The sequence below is a fragment of the Dermacentor andersoni genome, chromosome 3 (assembly GCF_023375885.2).
Source record: "Dermacentor andersoni chromosome 3, qqDerAnde1_hic_scaffold, whole genome shotgun sequence".
Classification (NCBI taxonomy): domain Eukaryota; kingdom Metazoa; phylum Arthropoda; class Arachnida; order Ixodida; family Ixodidae; genus Dermacentor; species Dermacentor andersoni.
This window is the reverse complement of record NC_092816.1, coordinates 14929415-14950849: the sequence shown is the minus strand read 5'-3', so window position 1 is coordinate 14950849 and position 21435 is coordinate 14929415. Positions and strand designations below refer to the sequence as shown.

Genomic DNA, 21435 nt, shown 5'->3' with positions numbered 1-21435 from the left:
TTTACCCATGCTGTCAGTAGCAGCATGTCAAGGAATATGCAGGCCAAGCATTGCTGACCTTATTATGAGCTCTTTAATATGTGTGAATTATCCACACAATATGCATACAGAGCCATTACATGTGTACATTATGTGTACAAACAGAGCCTCAAACAACCTCACTGGTGCCGATAATACTACATACAAATAACACCGACTGATGCAGTGAACTGCTGTGTGAAAAAATATTTCTGAATGGTGAAAAGTAAGGTGAAAACACCAAGCAAAAGCATCAGTTCACCAGCGCTATCACCTGTAATCATTCAATCTAAACGTACTTGGAAAATGCATGTTTGATGTGGTTATGAACTATAACAGCACACCATAGAAGCCTGAACTCAACCGAGGGTCGCTGAACACCCTCTCGCAGGCCGAATCTTGTGCAGTCTTGGTTTACACATTTTTTCTATCTCTATATTTCTTCCTGTTCACCAATGACCACTACCCGGAGTTGGCAAAATGAGCATGACATGAAATAAGAAAACGGACAAACCCAGTTTTCTTAGGGCTTTACTACTTATCAAAGTAAATAAATCGAGTTTAGCTGTCTGCCTTTTTCTCCATTCCTGTAAGACAAAGACTTAAATTCAATTTTTTTTTTATTGTGATAAGCACTAAAGTCATAGGAAACTGGGTATTTCGTCCACTCATAAGTTTTACTATGTCTTTGTGATCAGTAATCGTGTTTCTTCCTCTTTCCTTCCTTTATTTCTTCCGTTTCTATTCATTTCTTCCTGAAGAGCATGCAAGCATCGTGCCCCTCTTGGTGGCATTTTCCAGCCTGTTTCTTTCCTTATTTTCCTCTCTGTCAATTGCACATTTAGATCACAAAGACTGATACAACAAATTATCGGATATACTAAAGTAAACCTAAAATGTGTCTCGCTGATACAAGCATGCAACAAATACAGTCGAACCTCGATATAACAAACACACATAGCACAAGAAATTATTGGATATAATAAATTCTCCTGCTAAGCGTAATGGAAAATGTGTGATCAAACACTGTATCTGTCATGGCTAAGCAAATTTGCTTTTTTGCATGTGCCTCAATACATATATATATATATATTCTGGTAGCAAAAATGTCACACATAGTCACCAACCAATTTCTCACATGCCCAATTTTTCGGACTGGCACTATTCCGCACCTGCACATGATGCCTACCTTCCCCTAGCACCAATGTATAATGGTGATAACCAAAATTTCGCATGCCTCAGTGTTTCTGGTGTGAACTAAGCATGCGATGCCACAAACATGGCAGCCAAGAACCAAGTTGCTGCCATGTGAACTGGCACGAAATCATAACCTTGGTTGCTGACTTTGGTTGCAAGCGGCCTAAGCACTGCGGCCGGCAGTGTCTCGTGACAAGCTGTCGTGCAAAGCCTGCTGCCAGTATGTCTGCACTTGTAGGCCTTATCGGCAGATTGAGCATGAGATCAATGCCTGGGCTAGACCAGCAGCCGTAGTAGCGGTGTACGGATCCATGAGCAGTGCCCTTCGTGTCAGAAAAGTATTTTTTTTTTCCAACAACCTCTGCATGTATGCTTATAACAAATATAGGATACAACGAAGTTATCTTTGGGTTGGATGTGACTTCATTATGACAAGCTTCAACTGTATACAGTAAAACTACATTGATACATTCCCCACTGTTTCGTTTTCCTGGCCGCTAAAGTCATGTTTTCACAGTCTCGACCTAAAGCCCATTGACTCCTATGTATTATGTTCCCATTTGATTAGGCGTCACGAGAAGCCAACAAACAAAGACACCAAGGAAAACATGGGGGAAATTACTTGTACTTACTAATTGAATTAAATGATAAATTAACGGCAATGAAAGCGGATGAAAAACAACTTGCCACAGGTGGGGAACAATCCCACATCTTCGCATTACACGTGCGATGCGTAAATTAACGGCAATGAAAGTGGATGAAAAAACAACTTGTCACAGGTGGGGAACGATCCCACATCTTTGCATTACGTACCGCATGCGTAATGCTAAGACGTGGGATCCCAGGGATCGCCAGCTTGCCTAGCTTGCTTGTTTACCACCGTCGGCATCAATAAAATCAAATGCACTGCAATTCATGCCAGACATGATTGTGTACACGTTGTGCTAACCAACATAGACATTTTATTACAATCTGCATGAGGTCGTGTCGCAAGCACCACTGATTGTAGGAAGGAGTTAACCCCTGTCCATGTTTTCATCCCTTTGGACTCTGTAGTTCCCACCAAATTTAAGTTCTCAAAGCTGTGTCACCTGTCGGAGCTCGTTTAATCAAGAAAGAGGCTGTTATATGTAATTATTTATTGAAAAAAAGTAACTGAATTACAGCAAAACATTACTGAGTCAGCAAAGTAATCATTAAATTACAAAATTACCAAAAAACAATTGATTACAATTAATTATATGTAATTCATTACGCACAAGTCTGTCTTTAATTATATGTGTGCGCAGAGCTGTTTCGATGTTGCTGTGGCAATTTGGGGCCTTCCTCACTGTTACATTTTTTTATGCAATCCCTTGAAAAATGAATCAACGAAGTTCTACTGTATACAATAAAACCTTGTTAATACCATATTTACTTGCATAATGATCGCACTCGTGTAACTATCGCAACCCTGAATTTTGTCGTCAAAATTCGATTTTTCTTCTTTCCCGAGTAATTATAGCACCCCGAACTTGCCGCAGCGATATGTCGTGTGCCAAGTCTAGCTAATGATGATCGCGCTTACCATCTGTCGAATGCCGTCGAATGATACGCGAAACAACTCTTCCAGGACATACCAAGCAGTCTGCACGCACCTAACATTCTTAAGCAGATGCCCCATTTCATCCCTTTCCTCACTTTCCACACTTCCATGATAAATAAAGCTACCACAAAACTTGCCTTGGCTTTATTTGTAGGCTTTATAATGGTTGTGGTCAACAACACCAACAAAAAAGGCGCCTTTCGATTTCTCTCGTCTGCACTCGTGGGCACACAACGAATCGCGAGTGGCAATGATAGTAGCCACGTTTACACTAATATGTTACAAGTGGACCCTATTCATGCGCCGACGATTGTAACACAGCTAAGATATTCGCCCACCCTTAGCAGAAACGTGCCATATTAGGATAGTTCCGTAAGAACCGGACTATAGGTTGCACCGGAATATAGGTCGATCCCCCAAATAACGAATTCTAAAAATGAAAAAAATCTTTTTTTATGGCAAAAGTACCGAGACACCCTTACCTTGAAACAAATGCGACTCATGCACAATAGCGACAGTATTTATTTAAATGCTGCTCGCATGTGCACCCGGCCAATTTTTAACAGTATCGCGCGGCCATCGACCCGCGTGCTTGTCAAACCTTATTAACGGCGCTGAGCGGCGAAACAAACGAGATACGCGCTTGTGTACATGTGCGCTTACTTTCGCTATTTCGTTGCTCTGTGCCGTGATGATAAGGTGCCGACAGACATGATGGTCGATGGTTGCGCGATACTGTTAAAAATTGGCCGGGTGTACAGTATACAGAAGGACACAAAGTGCGCAAGCGCTACTCCGAATCAGAGCAACGCCTTTGATCAGAGTCGTCTGAACTAGAGTCAGATGACGAGTGCTTCTCGCTGCCCAGTCCAGAGGCGTGCGCGATCTCTACCGCTTTCAAACGTATGCATTCGGCAGTCACAGGCAGCGATCTTACACGCAGCTCTTGGACGAACTCCGCAACCTTGTCTTCCAGTTCTGCGGTCCGCCCATGGAATGACATTTTCTGTTGGTTTGCTGCTTCTGCCACCGCCAGTACCGAATGCTCTTTTCGGATACTTCAAATTCGTGCTGCGCTGCGAGATTGCCGTGGGCTTCCGTGCACTCAATCGCCTTTTTCTCGAAGGCGACGGTGAATTACCGTGGGCTTCCGCTCATATTGAAACAAAATGTAAAAAAGCAGCCTTTAACCAATATAACTTTGCGACAATGTAAACGCAAATTGGCGGTGCCACAATCTCACCACGCCGCGCTACTGCTGATGGCGATGGCTGCTCTTTACTTCATCCGCCCATTGTTGCAAGACTTCCGTAGTTTTTCCGCCAATGTCCAGTATATAAGATGAGGGTCGACTTTTCGCAATGGTTTTTTGAAAAAAAGTTCTACTTATATTCCGGTTTTTACGGTAGTGAAGACAAATGCCGCAGTTTTCGCAGCATGCCCGTCATGTGTTTGTCACTGGCAGCTAAGCGCGCCCATCTCTGTTTCTGTCCCCTCAAAGTGGACATGGCTAAGTTAATGCCACAAAATTGCCGACATTAACGATATTATTCATTACTAATATGGAAGAAACTGTTTCAATGCATGTAATGTACTCACGAGAAGAAAAAAAATCGTGTTCGGTGCATTCGGCTTGCTCCGCCAGCCGCCATTTTTGTTTTGGTGTCCCGCACTTTTAGTGCAGAAGCCTCCTGTTTGTTGACCTGTTGTCATGCCGCAGCAAATGCGGCGGGATGAAAAAAATTAGTTTTTCTTTTCACAGAAAGTTTAACCCACGTAATGATCGCACCCCTGAACTTGCGTAAATTTTTTTTTACAAAAAAGTGCGATCATTATGCAAGTAAATATGGTACGTAAAGTAAAACCTTGTTAAATTGTACCCGCTTAAACAGCAGTTTCGTTTTAAATATAGTAATGTCAAATCCCCAACTCAGCAGTCATAGAACATAATGCATTTTGTATCCGCATAAAACGTACCAGCTTATTGCATAGGTATCGGTTAACGCTTGGTGTTACCACTTTTCGTCGCAAAATCACGGCGGTACGGTGGCTCGGCAGAACAATGAGCCTCAGAGATCGTAACAGCCTCCAAGTGCAAACGCAGAGGGTGCTTGGAAGAGTGAAGCAACATCAACATCATCATCATCAGCCGGAGACCATTGCGGCTTATGTTACGGCATCGTGCAAGCTAAGACAAAAACTGGGTAGTCAGCATACTAGAAAAATTTGACATTGTTCGTGCTGTCAAACGTGGCACGAAGCAGTCGGTGCTGGCACACGAGAGGGATCTACCGTTGACTGCAGTGTGTGGCACTTGGAATGTGAAGGAGAAGTTGCTTGGCAGTGCTGCTGCGACCACAAAAATACTTTGGCTACAAGGTTCGACTTTTCGCCATCGTTGCCTCTGTTATTGCCAGAGTGTCGCCTAATGACAGCGGTGAAAACAACACGGAAAGCGAAAGTACGGGCGATTCAGGCCGGCTGTGGCAGAAGCTGCGCATTACGTCAGCCTCATGCGGGTGCTTGGCGGAAAAGCTGGCTCGCAGCTTAAGCGAGTTTGGGGCTGTGGCCATCGCTGCTAGCTCGCTGCAGCATTAAACAAAAATAAGACTTTTGTGTCGCGCAAAGTGAATAAATACTGCATGTTTTCTGCCCTTTCATTGCACCCTCTCGTAGTTCCATTTCTGACAGGTAAGTGGGCAATCTCACGCTATTTCAGTTAAGCAGTACTATCGTTTAATACATACTTTTTCTGAGCTCCGGCCAACTACAGTTTAACGAGGTTTCACTGTAGTTCACTGCAGGGAACATGGGTCAGGTACATAGTAAGCGATGTAACCAACAACGGCAGTTGAGCAGCTATAAACTGATCGGCCAAAAAACATTACGTCGTAGTTCTCACTCAAACACACAGGTAAACAAGTTTCATTTGCAAGCAGGCAGCAAAAATATGTGATTTTTAATTGCCACCATGGCAGCCTTGCAGTGACGACGGCATCCTCAAATTCAGCAAGGCCATGAGCCAGCTTCTCCATCAGGCCTCACTTCTCTGCGAGCGCCCTCATGGCAGTCAATGCATGCGCCACATTGGATACTAAAGGGCCATCATCCACTCCCATGTCTTTGTCATGGACGATGTGGAAGCGCCAGAAGCTATGGGAGCAGCAAACACGTCATGGCTACCATGTTTTGACATCACCATCGGTGGCGGCTGCAGTCCAGAAAAGCTCTGTGCGTCGCAATTTCGCTATCTATGGCCTGTGCATGTGATGTTTTGCCCATTCCCCATGTGCACGTGCCGAAAAATGAGGTGAATACTCCGCACTAACTATTTGGCGTGCGGTAATAGACCACAGTTTAAGCAATCAGCCAATACATTAGGTTCAACAGTGACAGAGCGGGGATTCATCGCAGCTATATTGAAACCGGGATTACTTATTACGTGGGCACGTATTAACAAGGCTTTACTGTATTGTATTGTAAGCCAAATAATAAATAATCCCTGTAAACATACACAAAGCATACTGGAGACAGAGAGACAGACCCACCTGTGGAGGAGGCACCCTGGGCGGTGGAGGAGCACTCCAAGCCTGGGCAGGAGGTGATCCTTTGGCCAGGCGTGGCCCTCCTGCATATGGCTCATAGCCATATGCCAGGGGAGCTGCTGGACGCCTGTCTGCTGAGCGGTAGGCGTCAGCACGAGGCAGCGAGTAGTCCAAACCCTCCTTGGCATGGCCACCATAGCCTAGCGGAATGTCTGCAGGTGCATCGTCAGTGCCAGCAGCGCCAGCCGACAACGTCTTGGCCGAAGTGTTAGTGCAGACAACATACTCGACATCGTTTGTGTAAGGGTTGAGAAAAGCAAAGGAAGAGGTCCGCAGCCAGATCCACTCGCGATTTTTTGCACGCAGCCGGTACATGACCGACATCACTTGGCCTTTCATCTTGAGCACCTGCTCAAAGTTCTCCTTCATGTGGCCCTGATCCTCGGGATGGAAGAAGTCGAAGCATGGCTTGCCCAGCAGCTCCTGTGGCTGATATCCCAGCACCGCTGTCACCCTGCACACAGTCAAGCCCAGCACCAATGACAGATAGTCAAACAAGTAGGGCAGCCAGTTCTGCTTCTAGCATACAAGCAGACATGGCCTTGGTTGTTTCTCCACATAATTACAATGTTGGATTCTCAGACCCCTTGTCACAATCTTTTGGGCTAGATGAAGGCAAGGAATGCACAGGGGCAATTAAATTTTCATACAGTGAAACCTCGTTAAACCGTAGTTGGCCGGAGCTCGGAAAAAGTATGTACTAAATGGTAGTACTGTTTAACCGAAATAGCATGAGATCGACCACTTACCTGTCAAAAACGGAAGTCAGAGTGCGATGAAAGGGGAAAAAAACGTGCAGTATTTATTCACTTCGCGCGACAATAGTGTTATTTTTGTTTGATGCTGCGGCAGCCTAGCTGCAAGCGAGCTATTCAGCCAGCCTCTCTTCCCGGCAAACACTCGTATGGCAGATTCCTTGTTGGCGTTACGTATTTTCCGTGCACGCACGCGGTAGCGCTGCAGAAGGCGCAGGGTGCCTTTTTCATTGCGGGGGTGCTGTTCTCGTCGCGACGATTGCATTCATGAGGCTGACGTAGCGTGCAGCTTCTGCCACTGTCAGACCTGTATCACCAGTGCTGTCGCTTTCCATGTTGTCCTAATCACTGTGGCTAGCCAACACTTCGGCAACAACAGAGGCAACGATGGTGAAAAGTCGAACCTCGTAGCCGACATTGCTTCGCAGTCGCAGCAGCGCTGCCGAGCAACTTCTTCGCATTCCAAATGCCACACATCATAGTCAACAGCAGATCCCTGTCGCGTGCCAGTGCCAACTTCTTTGTATCACGTTCGATAGCATGAATGATGTCTAATTTTTCTTCTATGCTGAGCATTCGGCGTCTTTTTTTTTATCCGAGCTTCGGCATGACGCGAGCCCTCGCATGCATGATGCCAGAACGCTCTCTGGCACACCGCCGAAATTATGTTGATGTGGCTTCAAGCGCGAGCACACAGGGCGCTTGGAGGCCGTTGTTCCAATCTCTGAGGCTTGTTGTTCTGCCGGGCCGCCCGATGGAAATGACGCACCGCCGTGTTTGCGCGACAAAAATTTGAATCACTACTTGTTAACCGATACGTACGCAATAAGCTGGTACGGTTTATGCGCATACAAAACACATTTTGTTCAATGGCTGCTGAGTCGGGGATTTGACTTCACTACTTTCAAAACGAAACTACTTTTTATGGGTGTACAGTTTAACGAGGTTTTACTGTAATTAGGAAAAGGTAAATGAAAGAGCACGAAAAAACAATGCAGCCATTCACAAAAATCACCACGGGCTGCAGCACTCAGTGGAGAGTACCATATATTTCTGAAGTGGTTTACAGTCGAACCCGACTATAGGTCCATTCGATTCAGCCAAGTTTCTCTGCACCTTCTGCACCTATTCACGGTGCACTGCACCTAGACCCTCGATTCACCGAGGTGCAGCAGCGCACCCTGCACCCCCGTGCTCGATAGAACGGGGTGCAAGGCAAGGTGCTGCCACGGTGCACTGCACCCTTGAGCCTTGCAGCGAGTGGGTGCAGCCCGGCACCCCCTGCACCTTTTCGTTTGTGGTGCCGTGCACCCTTTTTCTGAATTGAACAAACCTTATATCAAACCCGTTTACATCGAATTATTCTATATATCGAACAATTTCTGGACAAGGTATAGTTACAATGAGTACATATATATATAGCAAGAATTCTGCTTACATCGAAAAAAAATAGCAGCGACTCCCGATATATAGAACGTCAAGGTTGGCTTTCCCTCGCAGTGGCGGGGAAACTCGGCGGCGCGGCTCCATCCAACCGCTCTTCCTACCGTGACTGCGCTGTGTTGAGCGAGCCGTCAACACCCCCCTTCAAAAAGTTATCCTGGCCCACCCGCAGCACTTGCTCAGACAGCCAATCAGAGGCTCTTGTGCCCTCGTCGTGCAAGATGGCGAAAGTGCGAGTTGTCGCGCCGCTTTTCTGGTTCATTGTGTGTGCGTCGTGTGGGCCTTCTCCCGCACTGTTGCATTGATGAAGCGGCATAATTTGCCTTTCGTCGTGAAGCTCGAATGCGGTGACAAGTCGGATATCCCCGCAGCGTGCAAGATTCCGAGGAGCACTCTCAGCACGATATTGAAGAATAAGGGCAGATAGGGCTAAAGCGGCCAAACTCGCGACCCGGCGCCTGACGCATACACACGGCCGTGTACGAGTGGTTCACCCGAAATCGCTTCAGCCGTGCCCGCTTCCGCATGCTCGGTGTTGACTGATGAATGCAACGAAGTCATTGCCGGTGTTGCCGAAGTTTGGAGCGAGCTGTCAGAATTTCCGGAAGCTGTTGACGAATCAACGGTGGACGAGTTCGTGAGTGCAAACGATGGTGTCGCTACCACGGGAGAGCCCAGAAATGAAGACTACATTGCTGACATCGTACCGAACACAAGTGAACACAAGTGAACACAAGCACAATGAGCAAAGCAACGACGGTCCTTTGCCCACGTCCTCCGAAGTGATTGGTGTGCTCGCACTAGTCCGGTGCTTTAGCGCGAATGCGGAAGGTTGCGGCCTCAGCTGCTCTGACTCCTTAGACAATGTGCAGAAGTGCATGCGTCACAGGCAGCGAAATTGCCCAAGCAGAAGAAAACGCAGAACTATTTCGTGCGAAACTAAGCTAATTCCATCAATAAAGTGATTTTATAAATGGTATGTGCTTTTATGACATCCAATTATTTAGCAGGCTTATATCGAATTATGCTCTATATTGAACTGATAAGCGTTTTTTTGCGAGTTCGATATAGCCGGTTTCGATTGTATGCACTCTGGTATTGGACTTGTTAAGCGAATTGAAGCATCGCCAGATTCCACAATACACAAAACCAAAGGAAAGCTATGCTCTCAATCTGCCCCATTAAACAAAGCATTAGGACAAAATTTTTCAGATGCTGAGGGCTGTTTTATGAGATATACCACATCCTTTATTTCAGCTCCTTTTGAGATAGCTATCTCCATCGCACTCAAAGTTTGTTAGATTCAGAAAAAGTGCACGGCACTGCAAACGAAAAGGTTCAAGAGTTGCAGGTTGTTGTGTGCTAGGCTGATGCTGCACTCACTCACTGCAAGGTTCAAGTATGCACTGCACCACTGCGGCACCTTACCTTGTGCCCCATGCAAACGAGGACAGGGGTGCAGGGGGCACTGCTGTACTACACAGATTCGAGGGCCTAAGTGCAGAAAAAATTGGCTGAATTGAATAGACCTTCAGCTTCATCTGGTCTTTCTGACCTTGAGGAGGGATAAACTATTTGTCTTGAAGGGGATCACTCAACTGCACAACAAACATTTGAAACATTTATACTACGTTGCTCTACATGTTAAACAGCTGAAGCTTACTTTCCATGAACAAGCCACCAAATCTTACGGAGAATGGCTGATGTCAGAGGTTGTTCATTAAGCCCTGTGCACTGATGAAAAACTAATAATACTATGAAAGTACAGCCGAGCCATACATGCTTAAAAAAAAAAGAGAGTTAAGAAAGTTTGACACAATCACAGTTGAATAGTGATGGCTCAGAATATTGATGGGGTCCTATGATGTAACACCTTGCTCACAGCACAAGCTTTTCAAAAATAAGCAGAACATTTTCACTAACTGTGCATGAGATAATGATTTTCCACCACTTATCATGAACTCACTCAAGGCAGATTAAAGCCAAGCTTCCAAGTGGGCCAGATCAGTAACCAGCATGCACATATGAGCCAGGCAGCTTTGCATGAGGAACGTGAACAAACGCATGGCATAGAACCCTTTTCAAGCGCAAACCAATAAAGTACAGCAGACTTCCATTAGATATTCTTTAACCATTTGATCCCGACCGAAGATGCCGCCTGGCATCCATGTGTTTCTATGGGCCCAAACTTCCATTGTTTATTCACTTATTTTCATTTACTCAAAAAACCTCACAGGCTCCAGCAGGAGTATTGTGTGAGGGGGGGGATTACACAATTCATATCTTCATAAGTAGAAGCATTACAAGGATTGGAAGGATATACAGTCGCCGACCGTTTATTGTACCTCACGGGGACTGCGGAAATATCCAGATAAACAGGTGTCCAAAAAAGCAGATTAAGAAAAAAAAGAAATCTTTTATTTCCACGCACTTATTCAGGTTTGGCAGTAGGCTTGGAGAAATCGTGAATGCGCCGTTGCATGCTGTTCCGTTTACGCGCAATCAGATAAGCCTGAATCTCGGAGAGGGTCGTACGGTCACTATAGGCGGCTGAAAGCACAGTCACTGCTTGTGCACGCTCCACATGCGACAGCACCGTAGCACTTCGTGCGTCACCTTCCGACTCGAAGTCATCGTCCGGCGGTGCAGCAGAAACCTGGCGAATGATATCGCCGTCATAGAGTTCTGCGCATGTCAGTACAGTAAAACCTCGTTAAACCGTACCCGCTTAAACAGTAGTTTCGTTTTAAAAGTAGTAAAGTCAAATCCCCGACTCAGCGGCCATTGAACGTAATGTGTTTTGTATCCGCATAAACCGTACCAGCTTATTGTGTACGCATTGGTTAAAACGTAGCGTTTCAACTTTTCGTCGCGCAAACACGGCGCTGCGCCGTCTCCATCGGGCGGCCCGGCAGAACAACACGCCTCAGAGATCGGAACAACGGCCTCCAAGCGCCCTGTGCATTTGAGCGTGAAGCCACATCAACATCAACATCATTTCGACGCGGTGCCAGAGAGCGTTATGGCGTCGTGCAAGCAAGGACTCGCGTCGTTCCGAAGCTTGGATAAAAAAGACGCCGGGTGCTCAGCATAGAAGAAAACTTAGACATCGTCCGTGCTATCGAACGCGACACGAAGAAGTCGGCACTGACACGCAACAGGGATCTGCTGTTGACTACAGTGTGTGGCATTTGGAATGCGAAGAAGTTACTCGGCAGCGCTGCTGCGACCGCGAAGATATGTCGGCTACGAGGTTCGACTTTTCGCCATCGTTGCCTGTGTTGTTGCCGAAGTGTCGACTAGCGACAGTGACGAGGACGACACGGAAAGCGATAGCACGGGCGATTCAGGCCCGACAGTATCATAAGCTGCGCGTTACGTCAGCCTCATGAATGCAATCGTAGCGACGACAATAGGCGTGCGATAACGTAACTCTATTCCAAATGAAAATTATTCCAAACTCCGGCACCCGGCAATGAAAAAGGCGCCCCCGGGACTTCTGCAGCACTATTGCGCACGTGCACGGTGAATACGTAACGCCAACGAAGAATCTGCCATGCGAGTGTTTGCCGAGAAGAGGGGGCTGGCTGAAAAGCTGGCACGTAGCTTCAGTAAGTTTGAGGCCGCTGTCGTCGTCGTGCTAGGCCGCCACGGCATCAAACGAAAAAAACCCTTTTGTCGCGCGAAGTGAATAAATACTGCATGTTTTTTCCCCTTTCATCGCACTCTCTCTGAGTTCTGTTTTCGACAGGTAAGTGGGCGATCTCATGCTATTCGGTTAAACAGTACGACCGTTTAGTACGTACCTTTCCCGAGCTCCGGCCAACTACGGTTTAACGAGGTTTCACTGTACAGCAGTGTGAGCACCTGTGAAACTGTCAAATGAGACTGTGTCCGGAACCACTGCACAGGTCTTGGCAGAACACTTTCGGCGTCAGTAGGGTGCACATCCGAAGGCGACAAATCCTAGGCCTCCCGGCACCCGCTTGCTGGCATTCCCCAGCGTAGTCTGCGTGGGCACTGTCAGTGCCATTAGACACTTGACGTGATGTTTTCCATATGCCGCGTTGCATCACCGCAACCTCGACACAGTACACAAAGCAAACGTGGCCTACTTGCAGCATCGTGCACGAATAAACAAACAAATCAGCTGCTGGATTGTCTTGACATGGCTTACTGAGCTGACCGGAACTGCTGTAGCCACGACCAGGCAGAAACGATGAGGATGAGTGGGGATTTGCAGTAGCGCCACTTTGTGAGGCAGCAAGGAGGCTCCGTCCAAAACAAAAATGGCGTTCAGCAAGTCGAACCATGCACCGGTCAGAGTCTGTGCATGGTGCTCTCGATCGAGTTGGCGCAAGGAATGTCCGAAAAATCAGACGAGAGATTGCAAGGTGTCTGAACTTTCGGCAGTTGTTATACATTATGGTCTATGGGGAGAATGGCGGTGCCGCGAAGCAGACCGAATAATCGAGCATGTCCGAATTTTCGGAGTCCAAAAAATCAGTCGGTGACTGTAATGACTATTGTAATGAACAAACACTAACGTACATAAGACGAGGTGACGTTACATAATAGTTAGCAGAACGTAATATACACTATCGGAATGAATGGCGACATACACAATGTAAGGGTACATCATTTAACACAGTAGAATTTTACAAAAGTAATTTAAGGGTACATCTCTTGACATTGCCAAATACATAAGTTAGTGAAAAGTGAGTACAGTCGAACCCACTTAAACAATACCGGTTTTAACAATACAGTTGCCGACTGATTTTCCGGACTCCAAAAATTCGGACATGTTCGATTATTCAGTCTGCTTTGCGGCATCGCCATTCTCCCCATAGACCATAATGTATAACAACTGCCGAAAGTTCGGACACCTTGCAACCTCTCGTCCGATTTTTCGGACACTCCTTGAGCCAACTCGATCGAGAGCACCATGCACCGACTCTGACCGATGCATGCAGGTGCACGGTTCGACTTGCTGAACGCCATTTTTGTTTTGAACGGAGCCTCCTTGCTGCCCCACGAAGTGGCACTACTGCAAATCCACGCTCATCACCACCATTTCTGCCTGGTTCGATAGAGTGGCTCTACAGCAGTTCCGGTTTCAGCTTAGTAAGCCATCTCAAGACAATCCAGCAGCTGATTTGTTTCTTCGCGCACGACGCTGCGAGTAGGCCAAGTTTTTTGTTTGTGCGACTGGTGTTGACATGGCGGTGTTTGCTTTGTGTGCTGTATCGAGGTTCCAGTGATCCAACGCGGCATACGGAAACATCGCGTCAAGTGTCTAATGGCGCCGACAGTGCCCACGCAGACTGCGCTGGGGAATGCCGGCAAGCAAGTGCCGGGAGGCCTAGGATTTGTCGCCTTCCGATGTGCTCCTGACTGACGCCGAAAATGTTCTGCCGAGACCTGCGCAGTGGTTGCATTGCGATTCCGGACACCGTCTCATTTGACAGTTTCACAGGTGCTGACACTGCTGTACTGACATGCGCAGAACTCGACGATGGCGAAATCATTCGTCAGGTTTCTGCTGCGCCGCCGGACGACGACTCCGAGTTGGAAGATGACGCACCATGTGCTACGCTGCTATCGCATGCGGAGCATGTACAAGCAACGACTGTGCATTCAGCCGCGTATAGTGACCGTATGACCCTCTCCGAGATTCAGGCTTATCTGATTGCTCGTAAAAGGAACAGCGTGCAACGCCGCATTCACGATTTCTTCAAGCCTACTGCCGAGCCCGAATAAGTGCATGGAAATAAAGGATTTCTTTTTTTCCTTCTTAATCTGCTTTTTCGGACACCTGTTTATTCGGACATTTCCGCAGTCCTCGTGAGGTCCAAATAAATGGTCGGCGACTGTATATAGGTTATAACAATGAGAAGCTGCTGCACCGTCAACTTTTGTTTGTTTTCCATGATGAAGTAAGCCACTTACTACAATGCCCCGCTGCCGCATTATCGGTTATAACGAAGTCTGGCTGCTGGGTGTCCGAGCCGAAAGGTAGTGAAATGCGAAATCCTTGAAAACAACAAATGAAAACGAGAAATTCGGGCCGCTGCTGCAACAGCTGCTGCGCCCTCATTTTCCAGCCATTTCCGTGCGGCTCTCTCCCATCGCCCTTCCACCTCTCCGAACACAAATGGACTGTTCCCATAGGTCTACGCCGCCCCACCCTCCGAAACACGAATGGACCACGCCAACTGCGATGCAAGCAGATTGCTCGCAGATTGCTCGTATGTTGCTCGCTGGCTCCTCATTCATTACCGTTCTGCAAACAGCGTAATCGCTCACGTTCGTCTTTCTTGGTTACATCGAACTCGTTCCTGGCCACGCGGTTTCTCAGCCTCGCTTGACTCGCGGCCGAAACGGGAGATGGCCGATGCACTCACTAATCATCGGCAATGAATGACGTTGCCGGTGAAAAGAAAGCGCACGGATATAGATTTGGAAACTAAGTGCTTCTAACCGATGAGACGATCGTCGCAAACGTGCTTGCCTCAGATAGCGAGGCGGCGACGGCAGCGATGCCGCGGTAGGGCAGGCTGCCTTAACGTTGTCCTCGCAGGAGGTCCGGCAGATGATTCAGTTCCTCCGGGGCTTCGTTCTTGTGAGGAAGCTTCTGCTGCACTACGTGGAGCACTTGGGTGCCGGCAAGCTTCGCATGCAAAGCTGACGGACAAAGGCTTTTCTCATGCAATCCAGTGAGAAGTATGTCGCGAGATGCTTGTGGCGATCTCTCCTCAGCGTTTCTTTCTGGATTTCTCAAGCTGACAGGCTGCTGTGGCAGCCTTCTCACAATTTTTAAAATGCTCCTTTTGGGGCCACCAAAGCGATGCCTCAGCGGTGTTTGCATATCGCTTGCCACCTGGGTCAGCTTTTCGCAGTTGTTGTAGCAGTGCCACTTTTTAACGCTGACAGCCGCGGCTCGTTACACAAGATCAGAGCGCCCAGGAAGCAGTTAAACGAGTGAACACAATCGGCAGCCGGATGGAGGAAGGTGGTGGGGAGGGGCACTGGCCTACCCGCCATTATAGTTTTTCAGATCAGCTCTGCCATTCCCCTATTTTGAGTTTTTTCACGTAACCCGGTTATAACAATTAAATTTTTGTGACACTTGAATATTGTTATAAGTGGGTTCAACTGTACATAATTTAGAAAAAAATTTATGAAAGCAACTAGTCACGAAAGAATACCAGTTACTTCATGATGAAACAGGGTCATGAATGCGGACAACATTATCAGGGAGACTGTAGTTCGATTGCTAGTGGTAACGCTGATGAATTGAAGATGTTTGTGTGCCATAGATACATTTGAGGGAGCATTTGTGCAAATGGCGAGACATTTGTAACTGTTGGGAGAGAGGAAGGGCGGTTTGGTGCTGACGGTTTGTTATTTTATGAAATAAGCAGATTATAGCAATGTTTCTGCGTGATTCTAAGGAGGATAAGGCAGAGAAGATTTAATATTAGTAACGCCGGAATTACAGCTGTAGTCTTTCGCGATAAAATGCGTGGCACGATTTTGAACACGTTAAAGAGCGTTGATAAGATAGGTTTGATGAGGTGACCAAATTGATGATGCGTATTCAAGTTGAGGATGGACAAATGTTAGGTACGCTAGTGATTTGGTCGAAGTAGGAGCATCGTGAAGGTTTCGTTTAAGGTACCCGAGGGTGCGCAATGCCTGTGCTGTGATTTTATCTATGTGAGTTGTCCAAGAAAGTTTGGGTGAAATATGCATGCCAAGGTACTTGTAAGACGTTGTGCGTACTACGTGGCAGTTATTGAAAGTATAGATGCTGAAGCTGATTTTTTACGGATGAAGGTCATTAGTTTACATTTATCACTATTAAGAGACATTTGCCAACGTGAGCACCAATTATTTACGAGATCCGGGTCCTGTTGGAGAGCAAGATGATCAGCTGAAGAAGAGATATTACGATAGATTACGCAATCGTCTGCGAATTTAGATTCTAAAATTGGCCTTTGCTGGGTAATTTGAACTTGACCAGTCAGCATTCACGCGTGCGAACCCAATGGTGAGCACAATAGTGGCCTCTTTAGTGGCAGCATGTCAAGTCAAAGCGTTGAGCACAGATCAATACATTGAACACACATCAATATCCTGCTGAAAATGCTTATTTTCGGCCTGCCCCAGGAAGATTTTTCCAAGCAATAATGTTAGCTCTATATGCCTAATTGAATACAGTATTTACCCATTATAATGTGCACCTTTTATTTCTTAAGAAAATTGGGCCGTACATTGCCTGCGCAGTGCAAACGAATAAAAAACAAAAAAAATATGACTAATAAATATCGGGCCCCTCGGTTAACCCCCTTTCTTCTCGTTTATTACATAACGAGGGTCTCGAATCCGGCATCATTGATGCCCTCAGGTAGCTTGTGTGGGTTTATTGACCAATTGCCTCTGCCCAAAAAGATCACGTTCTCGTGACGCCTGCGGCAAAAAGGATGTTCCACGTCCGCCGCCATAGTCTGTGAGTGGTGGCGTTGGCTAACACTCCCAGGGTTCTACTTGGACACATAAATACTCAAGAAAGTGGATGGGGAAACGGCGCCGCGGCAGCTCAATTGGTATAGCATCGCACGCGAAATGCGAAGGTTGTGGGTTCGGTTCCCACCTGCGGCAAGTTGTTTTTTCATCCACTTTAATTTCCATTAATTAAGCACAAGTAATTTCCCCTATGTTGTCCTTGGTGTCAGTGTTTGTTGGCTTATGATATGACAAATCGTGTTCACGGCATTCGTATGGTTTACTGCAGAACACGGTTGTATTGCGGCGAAGCTGACTTTAGAAAAGTGGGTGCCATTGTTTAAAACATTAGATCCTTGCCCATTTTTCTTTTTAAATAAAAATCATGAGCACATTGGATTTCTACTTTGTTTAGGAGCTTTGGTGTCATCTCTATGTTAGTTTTGTACTTGCATAGAAAACGGGTGCATGTTTAATTCGAGGCGTGTTAGAATCAGGCAAATATTGTTGAATGAATCAGCTGTGTTTTGGCAATTTTTTGTGCAACTTGTTTAATTTCATCTGCCAGATAAGTCAATCAATTTTGTTGGTCTCGACAAGGTCTAATTAACGGAAGTTGTGTCTGCCTGGTTTTGGCACGGCTTCAAAATGGCAATGACTCTACAAGAAGTCCATGACAGCTGTAAATGGCTCCTGACCTGGGGTCGACAAAAGTGAACTTTCCATCCAAAGAATGACGAGAGATGAACTCTGCATTTGAGTTTGACCCCACGAGATCACTGGGATTCGGAGCACTGGTCACCTGCAGTCTACCAATGGCCACCAGGCAACAATGGCTGCCCCCATCCTGATCACCGGGTTCCACTTGGACTCCTGCACAGTAACAGTTAATTAATCTACATTTTACAAACAAGTAGTAATGTGGAGTTATCACAAGTGCCAGCAACATTTCAAGGTGTGACACACAATAGCAGAAACTCATGTGAATGTGAGCAGAGCTAATGAATAATTGTATGGCCAACTGTTAGCTTGGCTACAAACTTAAAAAGCGCTTCGTTTCTACCCTCCGATAATGCTGAACGCACAAGTGTGCACAATACACTAACCAACATGATGCTTCCACACGAGCAGAACACTATGGAACACATTGTGGTGTGGTGATCACATACAGTTTAATCAGACCTTCGCCACCAAAGAAACTCCGTATAATCTCAGACATGACCCAATCCCTATACCGCTTACTCGCACGAACTACGGGAAACAGGCATTACACTTTCAAATATCAACCTTACTAAACAATAATCCCACAATTCTGGAACAATTACAAACCACGAAATCAAGCTTGAGGTTCAAGAAATCTGTTAAAACGTATTTTCTTCGCTGCTTTATTGTATAACTTCCTTATGTACTGCAATGTTACTGTTTTGTTTTCCTTTTTAACATGTTCTGATCGAGATTCGAATTGTTAATCGTTTTTTATATGTTATCATATTTCGAAAATTGTAGCACTTGTTGTGCTGTTGTTTGCTTCATAGTGTCAACATGCTTTGGGTGCTGCAGCCTTTGTCAGGCAAGAATATTGCCTTTTGCTGCAGCCCCTGAGACAGCTGTATGTCTCAAACAACAAAAGTGTGCTCCTTTGCAGTTATGAAAGATAAAGTTGGCACGTACCTGAAACCAGCACAAAGTCCCATAACCCCGGATAGGATTCTTTAATGTTGGCATAGACTTCCATTTAAACATTTCTGTGTGAAATAACTTTCGGTTATACACATGCATTTCGAAAGAACACCTTGTAGAGTATGCGCCATAATCTATTGGTGCTTGTCATCCCATCTGGATCATTCGCATCTTAGCTTTCTTAAATAATTCATGCTTGGCCTTATGTATATACTTGCTTTTGCTATGTGAATTTACATTTCACTATGCTGTCTTCCGTTCCTCATCCCTTACAGCCAGACAAACAGGCTTGAGGCATCCGGACAATTGGCACGTCCTACAGGAAAACACCATCTCACGATTCTTATGTGGGTTTTCCATTTACATCTGAAGCTACCCATCAATTTAAGGGCCTTCAAGAAATATTCCTGCACACCACTCCTCGCAGCAGTCTCTGATACACCACTCTCTGCTTTGGTGTTTTATTAGACTGAGATAGTCTTGGATGAATAACCCAAGTATGTAAGAAATAAAATCAGAATGTTCGGGTCAAATGCGTCAACCAGTGCATCAAACCATTTGAAATACAGCTCAACATTCTGAACCAGTTCACCGACTACTGTATTATATATTACATTTCTCCAAACCGCAGCTAACTGCAATGCGTCGGCAACAACTTGAACCTGTACCAAATGAGCAATTTTACATCCTGAAGCCACCAACTTGAAGCTAGATATAACTGAGGGCATGCCCAGTGCTAAAAACAAATACCGTATTTACTCACATAAAGATCGCACCCCTGAATTTTGTCGAAATGCGATTTTTTTTATTTCCCGTGCAATGATCGCACCCCGAACTTGCCGCAGCGATATGTCGTGTGCGAAGTCTAGCTAATAGTGATCGCGCTTACAATCTGTCGAATGCTACGCAAACAACTCAAGAGAAACCAAGCGGTCTGCACGCACCAAACATTCTTAAGTAGATGCCCGATTTCATTACTTTCATCACTTCCATGACAAAAAGAGGTACAACCAAACTTGCCTTTATTATGTGTAGGCTTTATAATGGTTGTGGTCAACAACAACAAAAAGGTGCCTTTCGATTCTTCTTATCTGCACTTGTGGGCGGCAACGTTTGTTGGTGGCAAATCGTGGGCGGCAAATCGTGAGCGGCAACGATAGTAGCAACGTTTACGCTGATAGGTTAGAAGTGTACCCTATTCATACGCTGACGCCTGTAACACACCTAAGATATTCGCCCACCCTTAGCAGAAACGTGCCGTATTAGGATAGTAGTGAGGACAGATGCCACAGTTTCCGCAGCATGCCGGCCATGTGTTTCTATGTCACTGAAAGCTAAGTGCGCCGATCAGTTTCTGTCCTCTCAAAGTGGACATGGCTACGTTATTGCTGCAAACTTGCCAATATTAACTATATTATTCATTACTGATACCGAAGAAACTGTTTCAATGCACGTAATGTACTCACAAGAAGGAAAAAAATCATGTTCGGCGCATTCGGCTTGCTCCGCCGGCCGTCATGTTTCTTTTGTTGTCCCGCACTACACACAGCGGCAGCTGCCTATTTGTTGACCTATTGTCATCCCGCAGCAAACGTGGGATGAAAAAAATTTTTTTCTTCTCGCGGGAAATTTAACCCGCGTAATGATTGCACCCCTGAATTCGCATAAATTTTTTTTACAAGAAAGTGTGATCATTATGCGAGTAAATATGGTACAGTAGGCCCTCAGTGATATGATCCTGTTTAATACGATTTCCCAGTGCCAACATTCACGATCGAGAACACAAAATATGACCCCATATAGTTACACTTCTTTTTTGTCGGTTGATATGCTCCCGGAAGACATGATCTTCAGCACCAACATTCCGTACATTGCCAAATTGCAATCGTATGATACATTTTTCGAGCGCTAGATTCCATGTAAACAAAAAAGGCACAAGGCACAAGTAATCGAGAGCAGTAGGCAGTCGCCAGAACTGCTTCCTCGCATTATTCGCCCGCCTGTGTCACGCGAAAGTGCGAGCACGCACGCATTCCTCTTCTGGTACCAGCAAATTCCACGAGTCGTCACACGTCACCCCCATTCACAGCTATAGCCGCCAATCCTATTGCGATATGCATCTTCTGCTATCAATTTCACAGCGCACGCATGTGTGGCATACGCACTGGAAATTGGAAGCGTACTGCTTGTTCCTAATGCACTGCCGTTCCCTGCTGCAGGCGGTGCGAAGTGACCGTCATGTTTCACTTTGGCAGCATCATATTTCAGTGTCACCCACCAGTTCGATTTCGTTTGTTTCCTGACCAGCAAATCGCACGGGTCGTCGCCATTCACAGCTGTCACTGCCAACCCTATTGTGATAAGCATCTTCGCCTATCTGTTTCACAGATGTGCATTGGCGTCTTATGCTACAACGATTCACGCAACGCTTCGCATTATGTAAAAGTCAACTACAGTTGAGTCTGTCAAATTTTTCAATGACTTCGAATCGTACACTTTCTTGTTTAGTAAGTCTCTTCGCTTTTTTTTTTTTTTCAATGACATATGAATGAGGTTCTACTTTATTCCGAAAATACACACAGCAATCAAGTAATGTTTGCACTATACTGAATTTACTAGATGAGCTCTCTCCTAGAGAACACAT

The 21435-nt window shown here is 46.0% G+C and overlaps 1 protein-coding gene across 4 annotated transcripts in view; it reads right to left on the bottom strand.

Moving 5' to 3' along the window:
* The window catches only part of tgo (Aryl hydrocarbon receptor nuclear translocator homolog tgo), a 43920-nt gene that overhangs the window by 16493 nt on the left and 5992 nt on the right, over positions 1-21435 (bottom strand). For all 4 annotated transcript variants that reach the window (XM_050169694.3, XM_055065585.2, XM_055065586.2 and 1 more), the window contains 2 exons: positions 17810-17984; positions 6349-6859 (listed from right to left, as the gene is read on the bottom strand). In XM_050169694.3, the coding sequence (XP_050025651.1) occupies positions 6349-6859; positions 17810-17984 (686 nt within the window). The remainder of the gene's footprint in view (positions 1-6348; positions 6860-17809; positions 17985-21435) is intronic.